At 37.3% G+C, this 22,919-nt stretch overlaps 1 protein-coding gene across 1 annotated transcript in view; it reads left to right on the plus strand.

Moving 5' to 3' along the window:
• The window catches only part of LOC308512648 (A disintegrin and metallopeptidase domain 3-like), a gene marked incomplete at its 5' end in the record, with an annotated part of 51,275 nt that overhangs the window by 20,339 nt on the left and 8,017 nt on the right, over positions 1 to 22,919 (plus strand). Inside the window, 2 exons of the mRNA XM_081082248.1 lie at positions 6,217 to 6,303; positions 9,521 to 9,638. Of these exons, the coding sequence (XP_080938374.1) occupies positions 6,217 to 6,303; positions 9,521 to 9,638 (205 nt within the window). The remainder of the gene's footprint in view (positions 1 to 6,216; positions 6,304 to 9,520; positions 9,639 to 22,919) is intronic.

A 22,919-nucleotide genomic window follows, 5' to 3' on the forward strand; every position in this document is an offset into this window, starting at 1 on the left:
CAGGCCAGCAGGGCAGGGTAGTTAAGAGTGACCGGGCCAGCAGGGTAGGGCAGTTGGAGGGGACAAGGCCGGAAGGGGAGGGCAGTTAGGGGCGACCGGGCTGGCAGTGGAGGGCATTTAGGGGTGACCGGGCTGGCAGGGGATGGCAGTTGGGGGCCACCAGGCCAGCAGGGGAGGGCAGTTGGGGGCCACCAGGCCAGCAAGGGAGCATGTAGGTGTCGATCAGGCTGGTAAGGGAGTGATTAGGGGGTGATCAGGCTGGCAGGCAGAGGCAGTTAGGGGCAATAAGGCAGGCAGGCAGGCAGGCAAGTTGTTAAAAGCCAGCAGTTCTGGATTGTGAGAGGGATGTCCAACTGCCAGTTTAAATGGATAATATCCCAACGGAATGAAAAGAAGAAAGAATAGAAAAAGGAAGTGAAAGAAAGGGAGGAAGGAAGGAAAGAAGGAAGGAAGGAAGGGAGGGAGGGAAGAAGGAAGGAAGAAAGGAAGGAAGAAAGGAAGGAAGGCTTTGACTTTACCTTCTTCTTTCAGCAGGAGCTTTAAACTGGCAGTTGGACATCCCCCAAAGGGTCCCAGATTGAAAAGGGTGCAGGCTGTGCTGAGGGCAACCACCCCCCCGCCACCAGTGCACAAATTTTGTGTACTGGGTCTTCAGTCCTATATAATAAAAGGCTAATATGCAAATCGACCAAACAGGGGAATGACCGGTTGCTTTGATGCACACTGACCACCAGGTGGCAGATGCTCAACGCAGGAGCTGCCCCCTGGTTGTCAATATGCTCCCACAGGGGGAGCACCACTCAGCCAGAAGCTGGGCTCACAGCTGGCAAGCGCAGCGGTGGTGGTGAGAGCCTCTCCCGCCTCTGAGGCAATGCTAAGGATGTCTGACTGAAAGCTTAGGCCTGCTGCCCATGGAGTCGTATGTTTTTCCATAGGACTCTGGGGTTGCAGCTCCTCTAGAGCACTGTGAGGACGATCATCTAGGTTCTCTCCTTTGCTACTGCATTGGATGTGGTTGCCTTCTCCTTCTTATCCATCAGTCGACTTTATTTTATTTCAAAATCCCTGTATGTTCTTAAAGCCGTCAGACATCCCCCAAGGGCTCCTGGACTGGGAGAGGGCGAAGGCTGCGCTAAGGGACCTCCCACCCCAAGTGCACCTGTTCTGTGTATCAGGCCTCTAGTCTTACATAATAATGGAATTCAACTAATGTTCTGTAGGAATTTCACCAAGCATTTGAAAGTCCTCTGGTTTGTCCCAACAGCACTATATGGCTTTACAGATTTTTCATTTCTCTAGCAGTGGTTCTCTGCCTGGGAAAGTCTGGTCATTAGCCCATGCCCAACGGCACAGTATCCCCATGGAAGAAAAAGAAGAAAAGAACAGAGCAAAGAAAAAGGAAAGGAAGTGAAATAAAGGGAGGGAGGGAGGGAGTGAGGGAGGGAAGGAGGAAGACTTTAACTTTACCTGCTTTGTTCAGCAGGAGCTTTAAGCTACCATGAGTTTTTACTTCCACACTGTTTTGTATGATAGAAAACAAATTGGCAGCTTTGTCTGTGTGACTGGGTTTGTCTCATGACAGCCTTTATTTTGAAAGCTGGCTTTTAGTCCATGCAACTTACAATAGTTTAATTGGATAAAGCCTATTCCATGGCAGATTACTTGAGAAGCCTGAGTTCTGTAGTCACCACTAACTCAATTGCTTTAGAAAAAAAATACCCTTCTAAATTTTGACCCTGGGAATAAAAAGTTTTGTGCTGAATGCATTCTGTCATTGAGAGGAATAGGTGTGTAGTGAGGGTTAAGAGCTAACTAGTTCTGTGGTTTTGTGGACAGACTTCCATTAATAATAGACATTTTAGCCACTCTTCCCAATCCCACCCTTTCAGCTCTCTCCCTGCTTTTCCACATGACTCTGGGGTTGCAGCTCCTTTAGAGCACTGTGAGGATGGTCAGCTAGTTCTCTCCTTTGCTATTGCATTGGAGGTGGCTGCCTTCTCCTCCTTATCCATCAGTGGCCTTCATTTTATTTAAAAATCCCTGTATGTTCTTAAATCTCTCATCTTCTAATTGCCTCTTTCTGATTCTCCTTAAGTCTTATTTATTGGGGAAAAGGAGGCTATTGTGTGTCAAATCCTGCAATCATTCTGAAGGTATTTAATTAAAATTTTAAGCTATTTTTATTTATTATCCTGAATTATTCAATTGATTTTAGAGAGGTTGGGGATTTAAGGTGTCTTTACCTCACTCTCATATATTGTGATCCTTTGTGAAAATTATCAATCATTTTATACATTAAATGATGTTTCTGTGTATCTTGAGTGATCAATCAATACAAAAAGAGAGATTTTATTTCTTATTTATCAACATGAAGAAATGTATCTCTCCCTTTTCACAAGATAATGATTTTAAATAAATCATTCTTAAATTTAATACTGTAATTCTAAGTGAACAATATACTGCATGGACATAGACATTATTCCAGAATGCAAGTTTGCTTAATATGGGTTGTGATTCAGAGTGTCTTTGAGTTTTTTATTGATGAGATATAGGAGTATGGTTTATCAAAATGATCGTAACCACATGGGTATTCTAGAGGAGATTAGAACATCTCAGCACATACATGCCTTTGAAATTTCAAAAAGATTATGTTTGTGGTATGTAAATGTTGCTAGTCAATTAATAAATAATATTAACTGTTTTTTTATCCATATGAATACACAGGACTATAAGAAAATATGCTTACATAAACAGGCATTTCCCCTAGGAATTATGGTTTTAATTATAGTAGAGATTTTTTTTAACTGTGCTATGACTATTTCTGGGATATTCTTTGTGTCTCTTTTTCAGAGAAGTAAGTCTTATATGCTAGTTTATATTCAAAACATCATCCCAGCCATTGACCAGAGTTTTCTTTTATGGTGTCTTTTGCTTCTTTTTTTTTTCCTTACAAAAGAGCCAACTTCCAAAATGATCTGTTAAGCCTGGGTCTTAACATTTTCTCATTTATTTCCCCCTAAAAACAATCCAGGGAAGTGTGACTAGTTTATTATTGCCTCAGTGACAATGTTTAAGGAGCACGGAATGAAAATACTAGTTCGTGGACAGGTAACGCTGGTTTGTCCAACATTTTATTATTCCTGCTGGCTTCATTAGAGCAATTTATGTTAATGAACAAGCTGATACCTTTTTCCCCCTTTAATGCCAATGGTATTAGGCGATAATTTATGTTTTAGACTATTCATCACATATTGGATATTCTATCTGATAACTTGATAAAAGCTAGGAGATAATTTTAGAAGGTGCCCCATATGTATTCAAATTAAATTAGATTAAATTTTGATAGAAAAATATTAACATAAAGTCTGCATGAAAATCAGGTCAAATCAATAAATAAAATAAAACTGGTATTTAATGATCACTTACTATGTGTCATACATTGCTTTTGTTTATTTATATGTATTAAATTATTTCACCTTCATAACCTTTACATATATTTTTTATTCACTTGGGTATAATTACTATTTCAAATTGCAAGATGGGTAAACTGAGGTATGAAGAGATAAATAACTTGCTTAAGGTCACATTGCTAATGTGAAAGATAAGAGATATTATTACTAAAGTTGGAAAAAATGTAAAAATTATAAGAATGCTGGTATTTAGCACTGATCATTAGAATCAGTGAGTAGAATACTTATTGCATTGAATATTGGCCTAGCCAATAACTCATTGAATGGCCTTAAAATTGTAAAATTAATTCTTTTCAAATATGATAAGGATGAAAATATTACCTTCACAGATTCAGTATGTATATCCTATCTAATAAAGATGGAATATGGTAATTGACCCTCATGCTGTTGCAATAGATGGCTGCACCCACAGCTAATGAGGGAATATGCTAATTGACTGCCCCACCCTCAAAGATGGCAGTGCCCACAGCCAATAAGGAGGGAATATACTAATTGACTGCCCTGTCCTCAACGATGGTGGCGTCCAAAGCCAATAAAGAGGGAATATGCTAATTGACTGCCCTGCCCTCAAGGATGGTGCCACCCAAAGCCAATAAGGAGGGACTATGCTATTTGACTGCCAACCTCCAAAGGTGGTGGCACCCACAGCCACAAGATGGTGGCATCCAGTCCCCTCGGCCCTGCTGCTCCATGAGCCTGCCTCCAGAGTCCCCCAGTCCCCTCAGCTTTTCAGGGCTGGCCCGAGGTCAGGCCAGCCTCAGATGGCAGCTGCCCAGCTGCCCACGGCCACCCAAGGCTCTGGTAACCAGGGTCAGCTGAGGCTTGTGCTGCCAGCAGTGGCAGCAGCAGAGGTGTGATGTGGCGATGCCTTCCCCTGATCCCTGGGTAGCCTCCCAGCCCTGAGGGCTCCTGGACTATGAGAATGGGCAGGCTGGGCTGAGGGACCCACCTCCAGTGCATGAGTTTTCATGCACTGGGCCTCTAGTATTTTATAAAAGTGCATAGAAAGTGTTAAGACAGATCCTACCACATTACAAGTGATCAGTACAAGTTGACTATTTTTGTGCTTATGCCAATTAGTATCAATAAACTAACAGCACTGCTCCTCAAGGGAAAATAGTATCTAATTCTCAATATTTTATATTCTATCAAATACTAAGTTACTTTATTAAATGATTAGATGTCATAAAATCCAGGTTCACATGGTGTTTTTATAAAAATTTTTTATTGTTGACATTATTGCAGGAGTCTCCTTCCCCCTATCTTTTATCCACCTCCAACCCTAATCCCCCAACCTTCCTCTTCCTGGATTTTAATTTTTTTTTTTTCATGTACCAATCCAATTTTCCCAACAGCATTTATTGAAGAGACTCTCTTTACTCCCATTGTATGCTCTTGCCTCCTTGGTCAAATATTAATCAACCAAAGTTGTGTGTTGATTTCCTGGATCTCTGTTGTGTTGCATTGGTCTATATGTCTGTTCTTATGCCAGTACCAGGCTACTTGGATTACAATGGCCTTGTGGCATTGTTTGATAGCTGTATTGGGATCCCTTCAAGTTTATATTTCATTTTCAAGATTCCTGTGGCTTTTTAGTGTCTTTTTTGGTTCCCGATAGAATTTTAAAATATTTTTTTCTAGTTCTGTGATATATGTCATTGGCATTTTAATAAGAATTGCATTGAATCTATAGATTGGTTTGGGTAGTATGGGCATTGTAATGATGTTAATTCTTCCAATCTAAGAATATGTAATATTCTTCCACTTGTTTGTATCTTCCTTAATTTCATTCTTCAATGTCATATAGTTCCCTGAGTAGAGACCTTTTACTTCCTTCCTAGGTAAAATTCATTCCTAGGTTACCTTGTTATTTTTTGATGCATTAATAAATGTGGTTGTTTTCTTAATTTCTCTTTCTGGCAGTTTATCATTGGGGTATAAAAATGAATAGGATTTCGGTGTGTTGATTTTGTATTCTGCAGCTTTACCAATTTCATTTATTAGATCTAGTAGCTTTTTGATGGAGTCCTTAGAGTTTCCAATATATTACAATGTCATGTCTTCTGTATACACCGACAGTTTTACTATCTTCTTTCCAATTTGGATGCCTTTATTTTTTCTTTTTGGCTGATCATTATGGCTGGGACTTCCAGTACTATGCTGAGCGAATTGAATCCAGAAATACATTAAAAAAATCATAGACCTGATCTAGTGTGATTTATTCTAGGGGTGCAAGGTTGATACAATATATATGATACATCACATAAACAAAATGAAAAATAAAAATCACATCATATCAATAGATGCAGCTATTTTATCTTAAATAGTACACATTTAAGATAAAAACCCCCAAGAGTGGAGATAGAGGGATCATATCTCAACGTATTAAAGACCATGTATGAAAAAGATACAACCAACATCATGGGCTAAAACTAAAAGTATTTCCCTTAAACCATGAACAAGACAATGATGTCCACTTTCACCACTCTTATTTAACAGATTCATATGTTTTATAAAACTTCGGTGGGCCTATGCAGGTTTACAGTTGTGTGTATGCAAAACAAAGTAAACTACAGGAGTGTGTAAATAATGTAAATAATCATAACTTGCATGTCTTTTTCCATTGTAAACCTACTTTTGCCTTCTTCTGTACACATAAATTTTGTGCATTGTTTTGTACCAACAACAATTGCTCATCTCTGCATTTTCTGATTTTCATTTTTGATGCTTGTTTTTAAAATTTTAGTTTTGTCTTTCTGGACGTTGCGCTTTTATTACTGATCACAAAAACTTAGCATCCTGTAATGCTTCAAAACGGTGCAATGGACATGGCGTAAGTAATGGCTACTCTATTTTTATGTATAGTTATTTTTTAAATTCATGTTAATAACATTTTAAAGATAACAATGAGATTCACAATTATTTGATGTGGAAATTTCTTATAAAAAATTGCAGTCAAATAAGGAAATCCATTTTCATTTTTTAAAAAATATATTTTATTGATTTTTTACAGAGAAGAAGGGAGAGGGATAGAGAGTTAGAAACATTGATGAGAGAGAAATATGGATCAGCTGCCTCCTGCACACCCTCTGCTGGGGACATGCCTGCAACCAAGGTACATGCTCTTGACTGGAATTGAACTTGGGACCCTTCAGTCCACAGGCCAACGCTCTATCCACTGAGCCAAACTAGTTAGGGCTCCATTTTCATTTTTATACATATGTACATGAATTATGTGTTTAATCAGATTTTTCTAGGTCTCCGTCTCCTGAGTTAGTAACCTTTGAACTCTGCACAAAATGCTATATAAGGCATCAGTCAGCATCAAAAACTCCACTTCCTAGGCAGCCATTGGCTCCTCACACTTCACCCAGATTTGGTTGTGATTGGTCAGTTTCAATGACAGTCAGTGCCTCTGGGCCTATCAACAGGACCTGATCAGAATGGCAGGGCTAATCAGCAGCCCCAGTTGAGGCCTGGAGAGAAATGGAGGCACAGACGCTGGAGAGAAAGAGAGAGGCAAGTGCTGATCAACAGCTGCCACACATGCTATGGATCAGACCATGCTTTTCTCTTCAGGCCTCTCTCTGGGCCTGATTCGTAGCCCACTCAGCAGTCAGTGCTGGGTCACCATGCCTGCAGCTGCAGCAGTCAGTGCTGGGTCTCCATGGCAACCCAGTGCTGACTACAGGACTGACTTCCGGTTGATCGAGCCTCTGGTCATGACAGACCCAGGGCTTTTATATATTAGGATATGTCAACCATGCACAATATATTTTCATTACATATAATATTTATCCTATATAATAAAAGCCTAATATGCTAAGTGTCCAGCTGTTAGTTTGACCATTCGACCATTTTTTATGGCGCACACTGACCACCACAGGGCAGACACTCCAACAGGTAGGGTAGCTTGCTGCTTAAGTCTGGCAGATTAGGACTGGGTGAGGCTGGTCAGACACACCCTGGAGGCCTCCTGTGGTCCCTCCCTGGCCTCTAAAATATTTCTTATAATTAATTTCAATGTGCACAAACCCATACACCAGGCCTCTAGTAATCTAATATTTTTTGAGTGAGAGCAGGATGTTTTGTGTATTCCAATCATTTGTGCACTTTAATGGCTTCAATGTGTTGTTTGTATGTCTGTCCCACAATATATTTGAAGTCATTCACTATTAGACTTCAGTATATTGTTAATTTTAACTTAACTAATAAAGGCTGGGTGCATGAAATTTGTGCATAGGAGGGGGTGTCCCTCAGCCCAGCCTGCACCTTCTCCCATCTGGGACCCCTTGGGGGATGTCTGACTGCCAGTTTAGGCCTAATTCCTCCCACATTTCCTCTCATAATTCGTAACTGCTGGCTCCTAACTGCTCACCTGTCTGCCTGCCTGATTGCCCCTAGCTGCTTCAACCAGCCAGCTGATCGCCCCATCACTGCCCCCCTGCCTAATTGCCCCCAACTGCCCTCCCCTGCCAGCCTGATCACCCCCAACTACCCTTTGCTGCTGGCCTGATCACCCCTAACTTCCCTTCCTTGCCCTCCCCTGCAGGCCTGGTTCCCCCCAAATGCCCTCCCTGCCAGCCATCTTGTGGTGACCATCTTGTGACAGCCATCTTGTGGCATCCATCTTGTGACGCCATTGTGCAAGGGCGTTGCGCAACACCACCTAGGCTTTTATTATATAGTACATTGGTTCACTGGACATTATTGTACATTCATTTTTGCATGTTTATCTGATTTCTTAAGTTGTTATCAATAATATCTGATGGGTCAAATGTATGCACCATTAAACTTTTCAGTAATATATTGTCTTAAAGAAACAGCGTACCAATTTTTGCTCCCACTTATCATGTATGAAAAGGTGCATTTCCTCTAACACTAGCCAGTGCAGTTTCTAAGTTTTTCAGTCTCTTCTAACATGGTAAATCCATTGTTAATTTGCATTTATTTAATAATTAATAATACAGTTTTAACTATGTTTGTATACTCATATTTACCATTTGCATTTCTATTTTCTCATCCATGGCAGAATTATCTATTATGTTATAGAAGTTTTGTAAACTTTGGAAGGTTTTCAAGCATGCCTTTGGTTTTAAATTTGTGACTAGTGTCTTCTGCCGTATTGATCCTTCATATTTTATCCTGTAATAATTCATAAAAAAGTGACTTTTTAAAATATATTTTATTGATTTTTTACAGAGAAGAAGGGAGAAGGATAGAGAGCTAGAAACATCGATGAGAGAGAAACATTGATCAGCTGCCTCCTGCACTCCCCCGACTGGGGATGTGCCCGCAACCAAGGTACATGCCCTTGACCAGAATCGAACCTGGGACCTTTCAGTCTGCAGGCCGATGCTCTATCTACTGAGCCAAACCAGTCAGGGCAATAAAAAAAGTGACATTTTTATGTGTCTTGGTTCAAAATGTTCTCCCAAATAACTTAAATGTCCTATTATTTACATTTAATTTCTGTTTCTTTCCGTCTTTATTAAATTTTAATTAAATATTAGCATGCCCCTACTTCTAGATTCCCTCATCTACTTCTGACCCTTCTTTCAATTCATGTACCAGCTCACATTTATAGATATTTTCTAGAAAAATACTTTCTATATTTGTGTATGTTTAAGCAAGTTCTTCCGTGAGTTTGTCCATAATGTTTTTTGGTAAATGTTTGCCTTTCTCACAGCTATTTTTTATATGACACAATTCATAATACATTTAAACTCCCACAAGTTTATAACATCTAGCCTCATAATTTCTATGTCTTTCTAGAATAAGCTATTTCAGTTGTATCAAAAATGTTACCTGTATTTTAAAATACAAGAGACAAATAATAGTGAATCTCTGTTTTATGAAAAGATAATGCATGGACATTTATTTTGTAGAATTTTATTTTAGAAATTATTTCCACATTAAAATAAACACTACCTCTAATATACTAAATTATAATACTTTAACAATGTGAATTGAAGAATAATGACAAATGTTGCATTTAATATTTTATTGTACATATAGTATTTTTATTCTTCATTTGGTTTTGGTTTTAGGTTTGCAATACTAACTTCAATTGCCATTGTGATGTTGGATATTCTCCTCCAAATTGTGAGGAAACACTGTCATCACCAGGAGGAAGTATCGATGATGGGTTTTGGATTTATGACAAGGGTTAGTATCTCAATCAGTATGCTCCAACAGAACTTTCTGCACTTACAGTAATGTTCTACATCTCACTCTAGCCATTTTGACTCAATGTATTGAGCATCAGCCAGCAGACTGAAGGGTCCTAGGTTAGATTCCGGTCAAGGGAGCATGTCCAGGGTTGGGGGCTTAATCTCTAGTACGGGGCATGAAGGAGGCAGCTGATCAATGATTGTCTCTCATCATTGATGTTTCTATTTTTCTCTCCTTCTCCCTTCCTTTCTGAAATCAATAAAAAGCATATCAAATAAAAGAGAAACATGCAAATTGACTGCACCTCTGCTACGCCCAAGCCATGCCCACCAGCCAATCAGAGTGACTATATGCAAATTAAACCAACTAACTCCCGGCAGCCATAGAGCTGGAACAAGCAGGAGGCTTGGTTGCCCCAGTGATGGAGGAAGCCAAGCTTCCCGCCTGCCTTGGCTGGCTCTGGCCTCCACTCAAGGCAACAAAGTTTCAATTATAGAAGATAAATAAATCCCAGATACCTGCTTCCAGCCAGCCTCCACTGGGAGCTTGGGTGGCTGGGGGCCATGGCCAGCTTGCAAACAGCCATCAGCTCCTCACCTAGGATGGCCACACCCTCATGGGGTGAGGGTCCCCACTGGGGGGCTTGGCCAGCCTGCAAACAGCCATCAGTCCCTCACCCAGGCTGGCCAGGTACCCCAGCAGGACTCCCCTCCCCGAAAGGGGTGTGGCCAGCCTGAAAACGGCCCTCAGCCGCTCACCCAGGCTGGCCAGGCACTCCAGCAGGATCCCCATCCTGATCCAGGGCACCCTTCAGGGCAAACCAGCTGGCCTCCACCCATGCACCAGGCCTCTATCCTATATATAAAAAAGGGTAATATGCAAATTGACCCTAACAGCAAAACGACTGGGAATGACTGGTCACTATGCAGGAGCTGCCCCCTGGTGGTCAGTGTGATCCCACAGGAGGAGCTCTGCTCAGCCACAAGCCAGGCTGATGGGTGCCAGTACAGGAGTGGTGGTGGGAGCCTCTCCCACCTTCTCAGCATCGCTAAGGATGTCCTACTACAGCTTAGGCCTGCTCCCTCCTGCCAGAGGGATGTCTGACTGCCAGTTTAGGCCCAATCCCCCAAGAGGTCCCAGACTGCGAAAGGGCACAGGCTGGGCTGAGGGAACCCCCGCCCCCACAAGTGCACAAATTTTTGTCCACTGGGCCTCTAGTATATTATAAAAAGAAAAAGAAATGTTCTACATCTCCACCATTGATGTGGCTGTTGAGCACCTGACATGTGGATAGTACAACTAAGGAGCTAAAATTTCCATTTTATTTTACTTTATTGAATTTAAATTTAAATAGCCATTGTGGCTGCTCTATTACACAGTACAGCTAACTCTAAATAATACTTTTAATCAAAATGTTGTATACTCTTATAATTCAAATCTAGAAGTGAACATTTCAATAGACTTTTCCCGAAATTAACCATGGTTACTCAAACATTTCTATTTATACAGTAGAGTTTTCTAGATTAGTATTATTAAATTATAGAATAGGTGATAGTTTTAGTATATAGTTTATATCTCAAGTATTAGCTATTGTAATGTGCTAGTTCAAAACTAAGTTGCATTTTTAAAGTTAACTATACTAGAGGAAGTTAAAAATAATAAAATCTTTCATGACCATCCCATATGAATAGTAGGTAGTACAAAACATTTTTTCCATGTATTTGGTGAACATTCACAAACAAATGTAGTATATTTGATTTTTCTAAAAGTCACAATCTATAAATCTCAGAAGAGTCCATTTCCATTAATGTCTTTCCACCATTGGCACTTTTGTTGTTATATTTTTTTATATATTATAGTATAAAACTGATAATACATTATTATTGGCCTTAGGTAGCTGATAGATTATTAATTTTTTTAATACAAATATTTACTTTTGCCCACAGATTTACTGTTTTCTAGGGCTTTTCAACTCTTCCAGAACATTGACATTTCCCTACAGGTCATTTCCTTTCAACTCTAAGAAAATTCCTTTTGTATTCCTCTTTTTTTGTGTCTATCTTGCAGGCTTTGTCTTTAAAGTGTTTTTATAATGTCTAAATTTGTGAAGGGTATTTTCACTGGAAGTAGACTTCTACATTGAGAATTGTTTCTCTCAGATGTTCAAAGATATAATCACATTGTTCCCTGACTTCCATTTTCTGATGAGAATACTGCTATCATTCTTCTTATACATCTCAATAATATAGTGATTTTTTAAATTCTTCATCTGAGTTTCAGACTTATTTTCTATTTTTGATTTTCCAGTTTCACTATGATATTCCAAGATGTGTTTTATTTGAATTTATCCTGCTTGGATTGGCTGAGAACCTTGAATTTATAGCTTGTTGTATTCTTGGAAATTTTTTGGGAAAAAATCATAGTCATTATTTCCATTTTAATATTTATTTTTATTATACATATTTGGCTTTTAAGAAATTTATGCCCTTTAGCATATTTTCTCTGTGGTATTTAATTCTATGGGTACAGAAAAAAAGTGAGCAGACTTCTTTTCTTATTAGCTGTCATCATGATACACAATAGACCTATCACCCCAAATCCTCTCTGACGTCTCCTTGATAGTCATCTCCTACTGTTAATTCCTGGAAAGATATTACCTGTTCTCTGTTCCAGATATTTCTCTTTTTTGGAATGTCATATGCATTTCTGATTCATTGCTGTTGTCATATATTTTAAAAATTCATTTTTTTAAATAGCCTACTGTAGAAAAGATGTTTGCTTATCAATTCACCCTTTGGAAGCTACTTATGTTTTTTCAAGATTTTAGAAATAAAGAATAAATTTGACATATATGTGCATGTAAGATTTTTGTATACATATATAATATATAGAATATACATGTTGAATATACATATATTATCTCTTTTTGATGGGTAAACACTTAGGGGTAAGATTGCTGGGCCATTTACTAAGTGTACTTACTTTAGTGAGTGCACTTTTAATTTTATAAGAAACATTCAAACTATTTTTAAAAGTGGCTGTACCATAATCCTTCCCCTATTCATCAGTGAGAGGTCCAGTTTCTCTGCACAGATAGCCCTCACTTCACAAGGACTTAGATATTATTTTTTCTTTGTTTTATTTAACTTTGTCTTGTCAGTTTTAGATATGTACTAATATCCTATTGAGATTTTATTTAACTTTTTATGTTGAAATAATTTTAGATTCACAATGAATTGCAAAGAAATGTAGACAAAAGTTTTGTGTACACCTCAGTCAGCTTCCATCAGTGGAAACGTGTCACAGTACTATAGTACAATATCAAAACCTGGAAGTGGACATTGATAAAATACATAGATCTTTTTCAATCTACCAATATATATGCACTCATTTGTGCATATGTTTGTGTTTTGTGGTTGCACCTGTGTGTGTATTTGTTTCTGTGCAATTTTGCCACACATTAAAATTGGTGTAGTCATCACCACAATCGAGATGCAGAACTGTATTATCACTATATACTGATCCCTTCTTTCCTCCTTTCCTAACTCCTGGCAACCGCTGAACTGCTCTGTCTCTCTAATTATGTTATTTTATGAATGTTATATAAATGCTTTCATGCAATTTGTGTCTCCTTAAGATTGACTTCTTTCTCTTGCATAAATTTCATGAACTGAATATAGTTGTCGAATATATGAATACTTCATTTTTTATTGATGATTGGTATTTCTTTGTATGGGTGATAAAAATTTCCTTAATGCCGGAACCGGTTTGGCTCAGTGGATAGAGCGTCGGACTGCGGACTGAAAGGTCCCAGGTTCGATTCCGGTCAGGGGCATGTACCTTGGTTGCGGGCACGTCCCCGGTGGGGAGTGTGCAGGAGGCAGCTGGTCGATGTTTCTCTCTCATCGATGTTTCTAACTCTCTATCTCTCTCCTTTCCTCTCTGTAAAAACTCAATAAAATATATTTTTAAAAAATTTCCTTAATTATTCACCCATGAAGGACATATTTGGTCGTTGCCAATATTTAGCTTCAGATCTGCAATGAATATTCATGTGGAAGATTCTGAATGAAAGTAAATTTTTAATTATCTGGGAAACATGCCCGGGAGTAAAATTGATGGGTTAATAATAAGCCTTTTACAGTTTTAAAAGTGACTGTCAAACTATTCCAGAGTTGCTGACCATTTGACACTTGCATTAATAATAATTCAAAAAGGTGCAATTAATAATCTTGAAAAAATGTCTTAATGCTGTGAAGAAGAATAAAAATCTCAATATCTATCTATCTATCTATCTATCTATCTATCTATCTATCTATCTGAATGATCCAGTTTTCTGGCATCCTCACCAACTATTTTTAAGCCATTCAAGTAGGTGTACAATAATATCTCATGTGGTTTTGTACTTCCCTAGGGGTTAATGATGTTAAACATATTTTATGTGTTAATTTGGCATCTGCATATACTTTTTAGCAAAAAGTCTGTTCTGCTTTTTTTCTGCATTTGTCTGATTACAGATTATAAAATACCTTCCTCTATCAATATCCTTTTCTTTATCACTATGAGTAGTAAAATAAAATTTCTGAATTGCCAGTTGTCTTCAATAGAAGCGAATATAAACAGACTGAAATGGACCCCATGGCTGTTTTGTACATTCTTGGAAGTTGATATATTACTTTGGCCAACAAAATCAGAAAACTTCAATTTTGCAATAAAAAAATTGTGAGATCAGACATAAATTCTCACTTATGTGGCCTAATAATTTTCTATAATCATGCCATGGCCACTCAATGGGGGAAAGGACAGACTTTTCAGCAAATGTTGATGGGATAGTAGATATTAACAAGCAAAAGAATACACTTGGATATTTACTGAAGCCATATGACAAAATTAACTACAAATAGATCCGAAATTAAATGTGAGAGCTCAAATGATAAAATCCTTAGAAGAAAACAGGGGAAATATTAAAAACATTGGGTTTTGCCATTTTATGGGTATGGCACTAAAAATACAGAAAACAGAAGTAGAAAAATTTGAATACATAATAATTAAAAACTGTTTTCTAGCAAAGAGCATTATCAGCAAAATGAAAAAATTGCCCATGCTATGTTAGAAAATGTTTGCAAATTATGTATCTGAAGAAAACTTAATATCCATAATATGTAAAGAACTCATACAACTCAATAAGAAAATAGCCCAATTAACAAATGAGTAAAGGACTTGAATAAACATTTCTCCAAAGAAGTTACCTACATGATCAATAAGTACATGAAAAGATACTCAACACCACGCACGGTTAGGGAATTGTGGTCAATTGTACAAGATGTTAATTAACAATTAGTAGGATGGCTGCTATCAAAAAATTTGAGAAAATATCAAGTGTTGGTGAGAATTTGCAGAAATTGGAGCCCCTGTGCCCTGTTGGTGGAATGTAAAATGATGCAGCCTCTGTGGAAAATAGTATAGCGGTTCCTTAGAAGACTATACACAGAAGTACCATATTATTCTGCTATTCCATAGTGTGGTATACTGTATGGCACAGTGCCTAGAAAGCATGGTCTCAGACAGATATTTGTACAGACAGTTATGCTCATAACAGTATTATTCACAATAGACAATTGGTAAAAATTCCAGAATGACCACTGACAGATAAATGGGGAAACAAAATGTGGTATGTTTATGCAATGGAATATTAACTAGCTTATAAAGAATTAAAATTCTGGCACAGGTTACAACATGAATGGAATTTGAAGCCTTATGTTAATTTAACAAACCAGTCACATTCTGGATATGGTACTGAATGATTCTGCATTTATGAGGCACTTAGAGTGATCAAATTCATAGAAAGTAAAATGGTAGTTTTCAGGGCCATGGGGAGGGAAAAATGACAAGTTAAAGGGCAAAAGAGTTTCAGTTTGATAGAATAAAAAGACTGGAGTTTTATGTTGGTGATGGATTTACAACAATGTTAATGTGCTTAATGCCACCAACTGTACACTTAAAAATGTTTAATATATTTTATATGTTGTACATTTTACCATAATAAAAGTTAAATTAGGAGAATTCCATTTTTTGATATCATCAAACATAATATAATATTTAGAAATAATGTTATGCAAAGAAGTATAATTTACACACTGAAAGCATACATTTATATTATTAAAAGATCTAGATAAATGTAAAGACATCTAATGTCTATATATTGGAAGTCTCAGTATTGTTAATACAGAATTATTCCACAAATTGACATAAATATTCAACACAATCCTTAACAAACTCAAGTTGTCTTTTTTGCAGAAATTGACAAGCTGATACTAAAAGTCACGCAGAAATTCAAAACTAGGTTTTCAATTAAAATTTGAAAGTGAAAACATACTTCTTTTCTTTTAATATATATTTAATTTAATTCAGAGAGGAAAGGAGAGGGAGAGAGAGATAGAAACATCAATGATGAGAGAGAATCATTGGTTGGCTGCTTCCTGTATGCCCCACACTAGGGATTGAGCCCACAACCTGGGCATGTGCCCCGACTGAATCGAACCGTGACCTCCTGGTTCATAGGTCAATGCTCAACCACTGAGGCATGCCAGCCTGGCGAAAACATATTTCTTAATTTCAAAACTTATTACAAAGATAAAATAATCAGCAGTATAGTAATGTCATAAGAATAAGGATGACATATAGTTCAACAGAATAGAATACAAAGTCCAGAAATAAAGACTCATTAATTACAGTCATTACTTTTTTACAAAATGTCAAGGCAATTAAATGGGGATAGAATGATCTTTTTAAAAATGGTGTTGGGAACAGTAGACATCAAACATGCAAATAAAGTAGTTAGATTGCTATATTGCAACATCACAAAAATTAACTTAAAATGGATCAGATGTCTCATTGGAGGTGCTAAATTTATAAAACACCTAGAGAACATACAATAACAATTTTGTGTCCGTGACATAGACTATGCTATAGAAGACACCAAAACACAAGCAAAGAAAGAAACAGGAGAATGATTGAACTTTATCAAAATTAATAACATTTGTGCTGCAAATGATACAACCCAGAAAGTGAAAGACAAACTACAGAATGAGTGAAAATATTTGCAAATCTTGTATCTGATATGCAACTTGTATATCCAGAATATATAAAGAACTCTTAAAGTCCATACTAGAAAAACAACCCAATTAAAAATAAGAAGAAATTTAAATAAACATATATCCATAGAAGATAAAAAAAAATAGCTCATAAACCCATGAAAATGTGCTAAACATTTTAGGAAAATGTAAAATAAATCCATATGAAATACTGGTTCACACTCCTCTGGTTGATTATAATGTAAAATAACAGGCAACATGTTATTAGTGGGGTGTAGAGAAGCTGGGATCATCTTAGTGCTCTTTTTTCCAGCAGTGCGCAAGCTCTGGTATCTTATTTTCAATCTCAAGCCAGTAAGAGCTGCCTTTGATTAGCTTCAGATTAGAACTCCACTAAGGACACCTGGGAGGCTATTACAACACTTCCAGGTCCCTAATCTACAGAGCAACTGTGCTGCACCCTGCAGATCCAGCCATTTCTGTGCTGTGAACTCTGTGCTTTGCCTCCTTAACTCAGTGAAGTGCTGCACTTTGCCTAGGACTCCAATTCTCTGATGATGTCTGCAAATTCTACATAAGTAGAGTAGAATTTTCATAAAATCAACATCATATTTTCCTACCTTCTGACATTATAGTTTTGCATATTCTGTTGATTTCCAGAAATCACTTTCCTCATGTAGATTGTCTTGTTTTATATTTTTATTATAAGAGGGCTAGTTCAGCACCATTCAATGGCAATATTTCATCAGAGCTGAAGTGGAAGCCTTACCTTCCTTAGGGCAATGGGTATCTCTCAATCCAGTAAGTAGGTGCAATTTCTTTAATTAGCCTTTAGCACATGAGAAGAAAGATCCACTTCCAATATGATATTGTGAGTGAAGATGGACTAATGAAGAATTGACCTTTTTTTCTGATGGAGGAAGCAGGAAAAGGAGAGTTTAAAAACTATTGAGTTCTCCCATAATGTATGACTGTGGCATTTTTGCATGATTTCAATATTTTACATGTATTTTCCAATTTATTTCCTAGTCACATGGAAACATTGTGAATCACTTTATTGCTATTAAGTCACTTTTTATCAACATGTAATTGGATTGTGTTTCTAAGTTATTGAACTTCTCTCTTTTGCTAGGGTGTGGCATTACTTTTATTTACATTTAATATTTTCACAGTTACATTTAATTATCACAGAATGTCAGTAGTAATACTGATTACTTAATTTTCTGTATTTTAGTTGTCTGGATTATTTTTTTGTTGTTAAATTGAACTGTGTTTCCAAGGATTTAAATTTTTTTCTGTAATGTATTATATCATCTAGAGCCGTGGTCGGCAAACTGCGGCTCACGAGCCACATGCGGCTCTTTGGCCCCTTGAGTGTGGCTGTTCCACAAAATACCGACTTCTGCCACGAAGTTTCAATCGCACTGTACATATGCGCCGGCAGGTGGTATTTTGTGGAAGAGCCACACTCAAGGGGCCAAAGAGCCGCGTGTAGCCCGCCAACTGTAGTTTGCTGACCACTGATCTAGAGGAATATCTATTTTTCTACTTAATATAATCAAAATTAGAACAATATAATTTTATACAGATACTATGGAACTTTAATGTAGGTTACTATTATTAATTCAATTACAACATTCAGTTACATCAATAATTTTTTTATTTTTTATTTTATTTTATTGTTTAAAGTATTACAAATAGTAGTACATATGTCTCCTTTTCCCCAATTGACCTTCCCCAGGGCTCCCCAACCCCCCCCCCCCAGCACATGCCCTGAACTCCCACCACCCTGTGTCTTGCATCCATTGGTTATGCTTATATGCATGCATACAAATCCTTCAGTTGGTCTCTTCCTCCCACTAATCCTCTCCAGCCTTTCGGCTATAGTTTGATAGTCTGTTTGATGCTTCTCTGCCCCGTATCTATTTTTGTTCATCAGTTTATAATGCTCTTTATTATCCACAAATGAGTGAGATCATGTGGTATTTTTCTTTCACTGACTGGGTTATTTCACTTAGCATAATGCTCTCCAGTTCCATCCATGCTGTTGCAAATGATAAGAATTCCTTCTTTTTTACAGCAGCATAGTATTCCATTGTGTAGTTGTACTAAAGTCTTCTAATCCATTCATCTGCTCATGGGCATTTAGGCTGTATCCAAATCTTAGCTATTGTAAATTGTGCTGCTATGAACATAGGGGTGCATATATCATTTCTGATTGATGTTTCTGAATTCTTGGGCTATATTCCCAGAAGTGGTATTACTGGGTCAAATGGCAGTTCCATTTTTTAATTTTTTGAGGAAACTCCATACTGTTTTCCACATTGGCTGCACCAGTCTGCATTCCCACCAGCAGTGCATGAGGGTTCCGTTTCTCCACATCCTCACCAGCACTTGTCATTTGTTGATTTGTTGATGATAACCATTCTGACAGGTGTAAGACAGTACCTCATTGTTGTTTTGATTTGCATCTCTCAGATGATTAGTGACTTTGAGCATTGATTTCATATGTCTCTTGGCGCTCTGAATATCCTCTTTCAAAAAGTGTCTATTTAGGTCCTTTGACCATTTTTTTGATTGGATTGTTTGTCTTCCTTTTGTTAAGTTGTATGAGTTCCCTGTAAATGTTGAAGATTAGGCCCTTATCAGAGATAACATTGGCAAATATGTTCTTCCATGCGGTGGGCTTTCTTGTTGTTTTGTTGATGGTTTCTTTTGCTGTGCAGAAGCTTTTTATTTTGATGTAGTCCCATTTGTTTACTTTCTCTTTAGTTTTCATTGCCCTAGGAGCTGTATCTGCAAAGATATTGCTACGATAAATGTCTGCTATTTTGCTGCCTATGGCTTCTTCTAAGATTTTTTATGGTTTCCCATCTTACGTTTAAGTCCTTTATCCATTCTGAGTTTATTTTTGTATATGGTGTAAGTTGGTGGTCTAGTTTCATTTTTATGCAAGTATCTGTCCAGTTTTCCCAACACCATTTACTGAAGAGACTTTCTTGTCTCCATTGTATACTCTTGCCTCCTTTGTCAAATATTAATTGAGCAAACTGGCTTGTGTCAATTTCTGGGTTCTCTGTTCTGTTCCACTGGTCTATATGTCTATTCTGGTGCTAGTACCAGGCAGTTTTGAGAACAGTGGCTTTTAGTATAGCTTGGGATCTGGTTTAGTGATCCCTCCAACATTGCTCTTCTATTTCAAGATTGCTGCTGCTATTTGGGATCTTTTTTTATTCCAGACAAATTTTTGGAGAATTTGTTCTAGGTTTTTGAAGTATGCCATTGGTATTTTAATGGGGATTGCATTGAATTTATAGATTGCTTTGGGTAGCATGGGTGTTTTAATGATGTTGACTCTACCAATCCATGAACATGGCATATTCTTCCATTTGTTCATGTCTTCCTCTATCTCTTTTTTTAGCATCTGAAATTTTCTGAGTAAAGGTCCTTTGTCTCCTTGGTTAAGTTTATTCCTAGGCATCTTAATTTTTTTTTTTTATTTCAATGGTAAATGGGATTGTTTTTTTAGACTCTCCTTCTGTAAGTTCACTATTGGTGTATAGAAATGCCTTAGATTTCTTGGGGTTAATTTTGTATCCTGCTACATTGCTGAATTCATTAATTAAGTCTAGTTTTTTGATGGAGTCTTTGGGGTTTTCTATGTACAATATCATGTCATTTGTGAATAAGGACAGTTTTACTTCTTCTTTTCCAATTTGGATGCCTTTTATTTCTTCTTCTTGTCTGATCGCAATGGCTAGTACTTCCAGTACTATGTCGAATAGGAGTAGTGAGAGTGGGCAACCCTGTCTTGTTCCTGTTCTTAGGGGAAATGGTTTTGGTTTTTGCCCATTGAGTATGATGTTGGCTGTGGGTTTGTCATATATGGCTTTTATTATCTTGAGGTATGATCCTTCTATTCCCACCTTGCTGAGAGTTTTTATCAAAAATGGGTGTTGGATTTTGTCAAATGCTTTTTCTGCATTAATTGATATGATTATATGGTTTTTATCTCTCAGTTTGTTTATGTGGTGTATCACATTTATCGATTTGCGGATACTGTACCATCCTTGCATCCCTAGAATAAATCCTACTTGGTCATGGTGTATGATCTTTCTAATGTAATGCTGGATTAGATTTGCTAGAATTTTGTTGATGATTTTGGTGTCTATGTTCATGAGGGATATTGGCCTGTAATTCTCTTTCTTTGTATTGTCTTTATCTGGTTTTGGAATTGGGGTAATGCTGCCTTCATAGAAAGACCTTGGAAGTGTGCATTCCTCTTGAATTTTTTGGAATAGTCTGAGGAAGATAGGTTTTATTTCTTCTTTTAAAGTTTAATAAATCTCCCCTGTGAGTGAAGTCGTCTGGTCCAGGGATTTTTTTTGTTGGATGTTTTTTGATTACTGCTTCAATTTCCTCCATAGTTATTGGCCTATTCAGTTTTTTTGATTCCTCCTGGTTGAGTTTTTGGAAGTTTGTATTTTTCTAGGAATATGTCCATTTCTTCTAGGTTGTTCCGTTTATTGGAGTAGAGTTGCTTATAGTAATTTTTTTATGATTCTTCATATTTCTGTGGGGTCTGTTGTTATGTCACCTCTTTTGTTTCTCATTTTGTTTATATGGGTCCTCTCTCTTTGCTTCTTGGCGAGCCTGGATATAGGTTCATCAATCTTGTTTATCCTTTCAAAGAACCAGCTCTTGGTTTCATTGATCTTTTCTATTTTTTGTTTGTTTGTTTGTTTGTTTGTTTGTTTGTTTTTTGGTCTCTGTGTCATTTATTTCCCTTCTGATCTTTATTATTTCCTTCCTTCTGCTCACACTGAGCTTTTCTTATCGCTGTCTTTCTAGTTCTTCCAGTTGCAGAGCTAGATGGTTTATTACCAGTTTTTCTTGTTTTTTGAGGTAGGCCTGTAATGCTATGAACTTCCCTCTCATAATTGCTTTCACTGTGTCCCAACAATTTTGGATTGTTGTGCTTTCGCTGTTGTTTGTTTCCAGGATGTTTTTTCTTTCTTTTTTTTTTTTAATCTCTTTGGTAATCCACTCATTGTTTAATAGTGTGTTATTCAGCCTCCAATTGTTTGAATTTTTATGATTATTTTTACTGTAGTTGATTTCTAATTTTATGCCATTGTAATCTGAGAGGATGCTTTATATGATTTCAATCCTCTTGAATTTGGAGAGACTTTGCCTGTGTCCCAATAAGTGGTCTACCTTTGAAAATGTCCTATGTGCACTTGAGAAGAATGTATATTCTGTAGTGTTGGGGTAGAATGTTCTAAAGATGTTGATTAAGTCCATCTGATCTAGTGAGTCATTTAGGATTAATGTTTCTTTGCTAGTTTTTTGTCTAGAGGATTTATCCAGTGATGTTAATGAGGTATTAAGGTCTCCTACTATGATTATGTTGCTGTCAATCTCTCTCTCCCCTGATAGCTTCCAGAATTTTTTTTATGCATTTGGGTGCTCCTGCATTGGGTGCATAAATGTTTACCAGATTTATATCCTCTTGCTGTATCAATCCTTTTAGAATTATTAAGTGGCCTTTCTTATCTCTTGTTATGGTCTTCACTTTGAGGTCTATTTTGTCAGATATAAGTATTGCTACCCCAGCTTGTTTTTCATTTCCATTTGCCTGATAGATATTTTTCTATCCCTTCACTTTCAGTCTCTATGAGGCCCTTGTTCTGAGGTGTGTCTCTTATAGACAGCATATATATGGGTCATGTTTTCTTATCCATTCAAGTCACTTGATGTCTTTTGATTGGAACACTTAATCCATTTATGTTTAATGTTATTATTGATAGGTACTTGTTTGTAGCCATTTCTGTATTTTATGCCTGTGGTCCTTCCTCCTTTTCTATTTCTTGTTTTTACAACTTTCCCTTTAGCATTTCTTGCATTGCTGGCTTGGTAGTGATAAACTCCCTTAACCTTTTTTGTCTGTGAAGCTCCTGATTTCCCCTTCAATTTTGATTGATAGTCTTGCTGGATAAAGTATTCTTCTACTCATTCCTTTGCATCACTTTGTATACTTCCTTCCAGTCCCTTCTAGCTTCTTGTGTTTCTGTTGAGAAATTATTTGATAATCTGATGTAGGATCTTTTGTAGGTTACTCTGTCTCTCTCTTGCAGCCTTTAAGATTCTCTCTTTGTCGTTAACATTTGCCATTGTAATT

This window comes from Myotis nattereri (genome assembly GCF_964212035.1).
Source record: "Myotis nattereri genome assembly, chromosome: 2".
Taxonomy (NCBI): domain Eukaryota; kingdom Metazoa; phylum Chordata; class Mammalia; order Chiroptera; family Vespertilionidae; genus Myotis; species Myotis nattereri.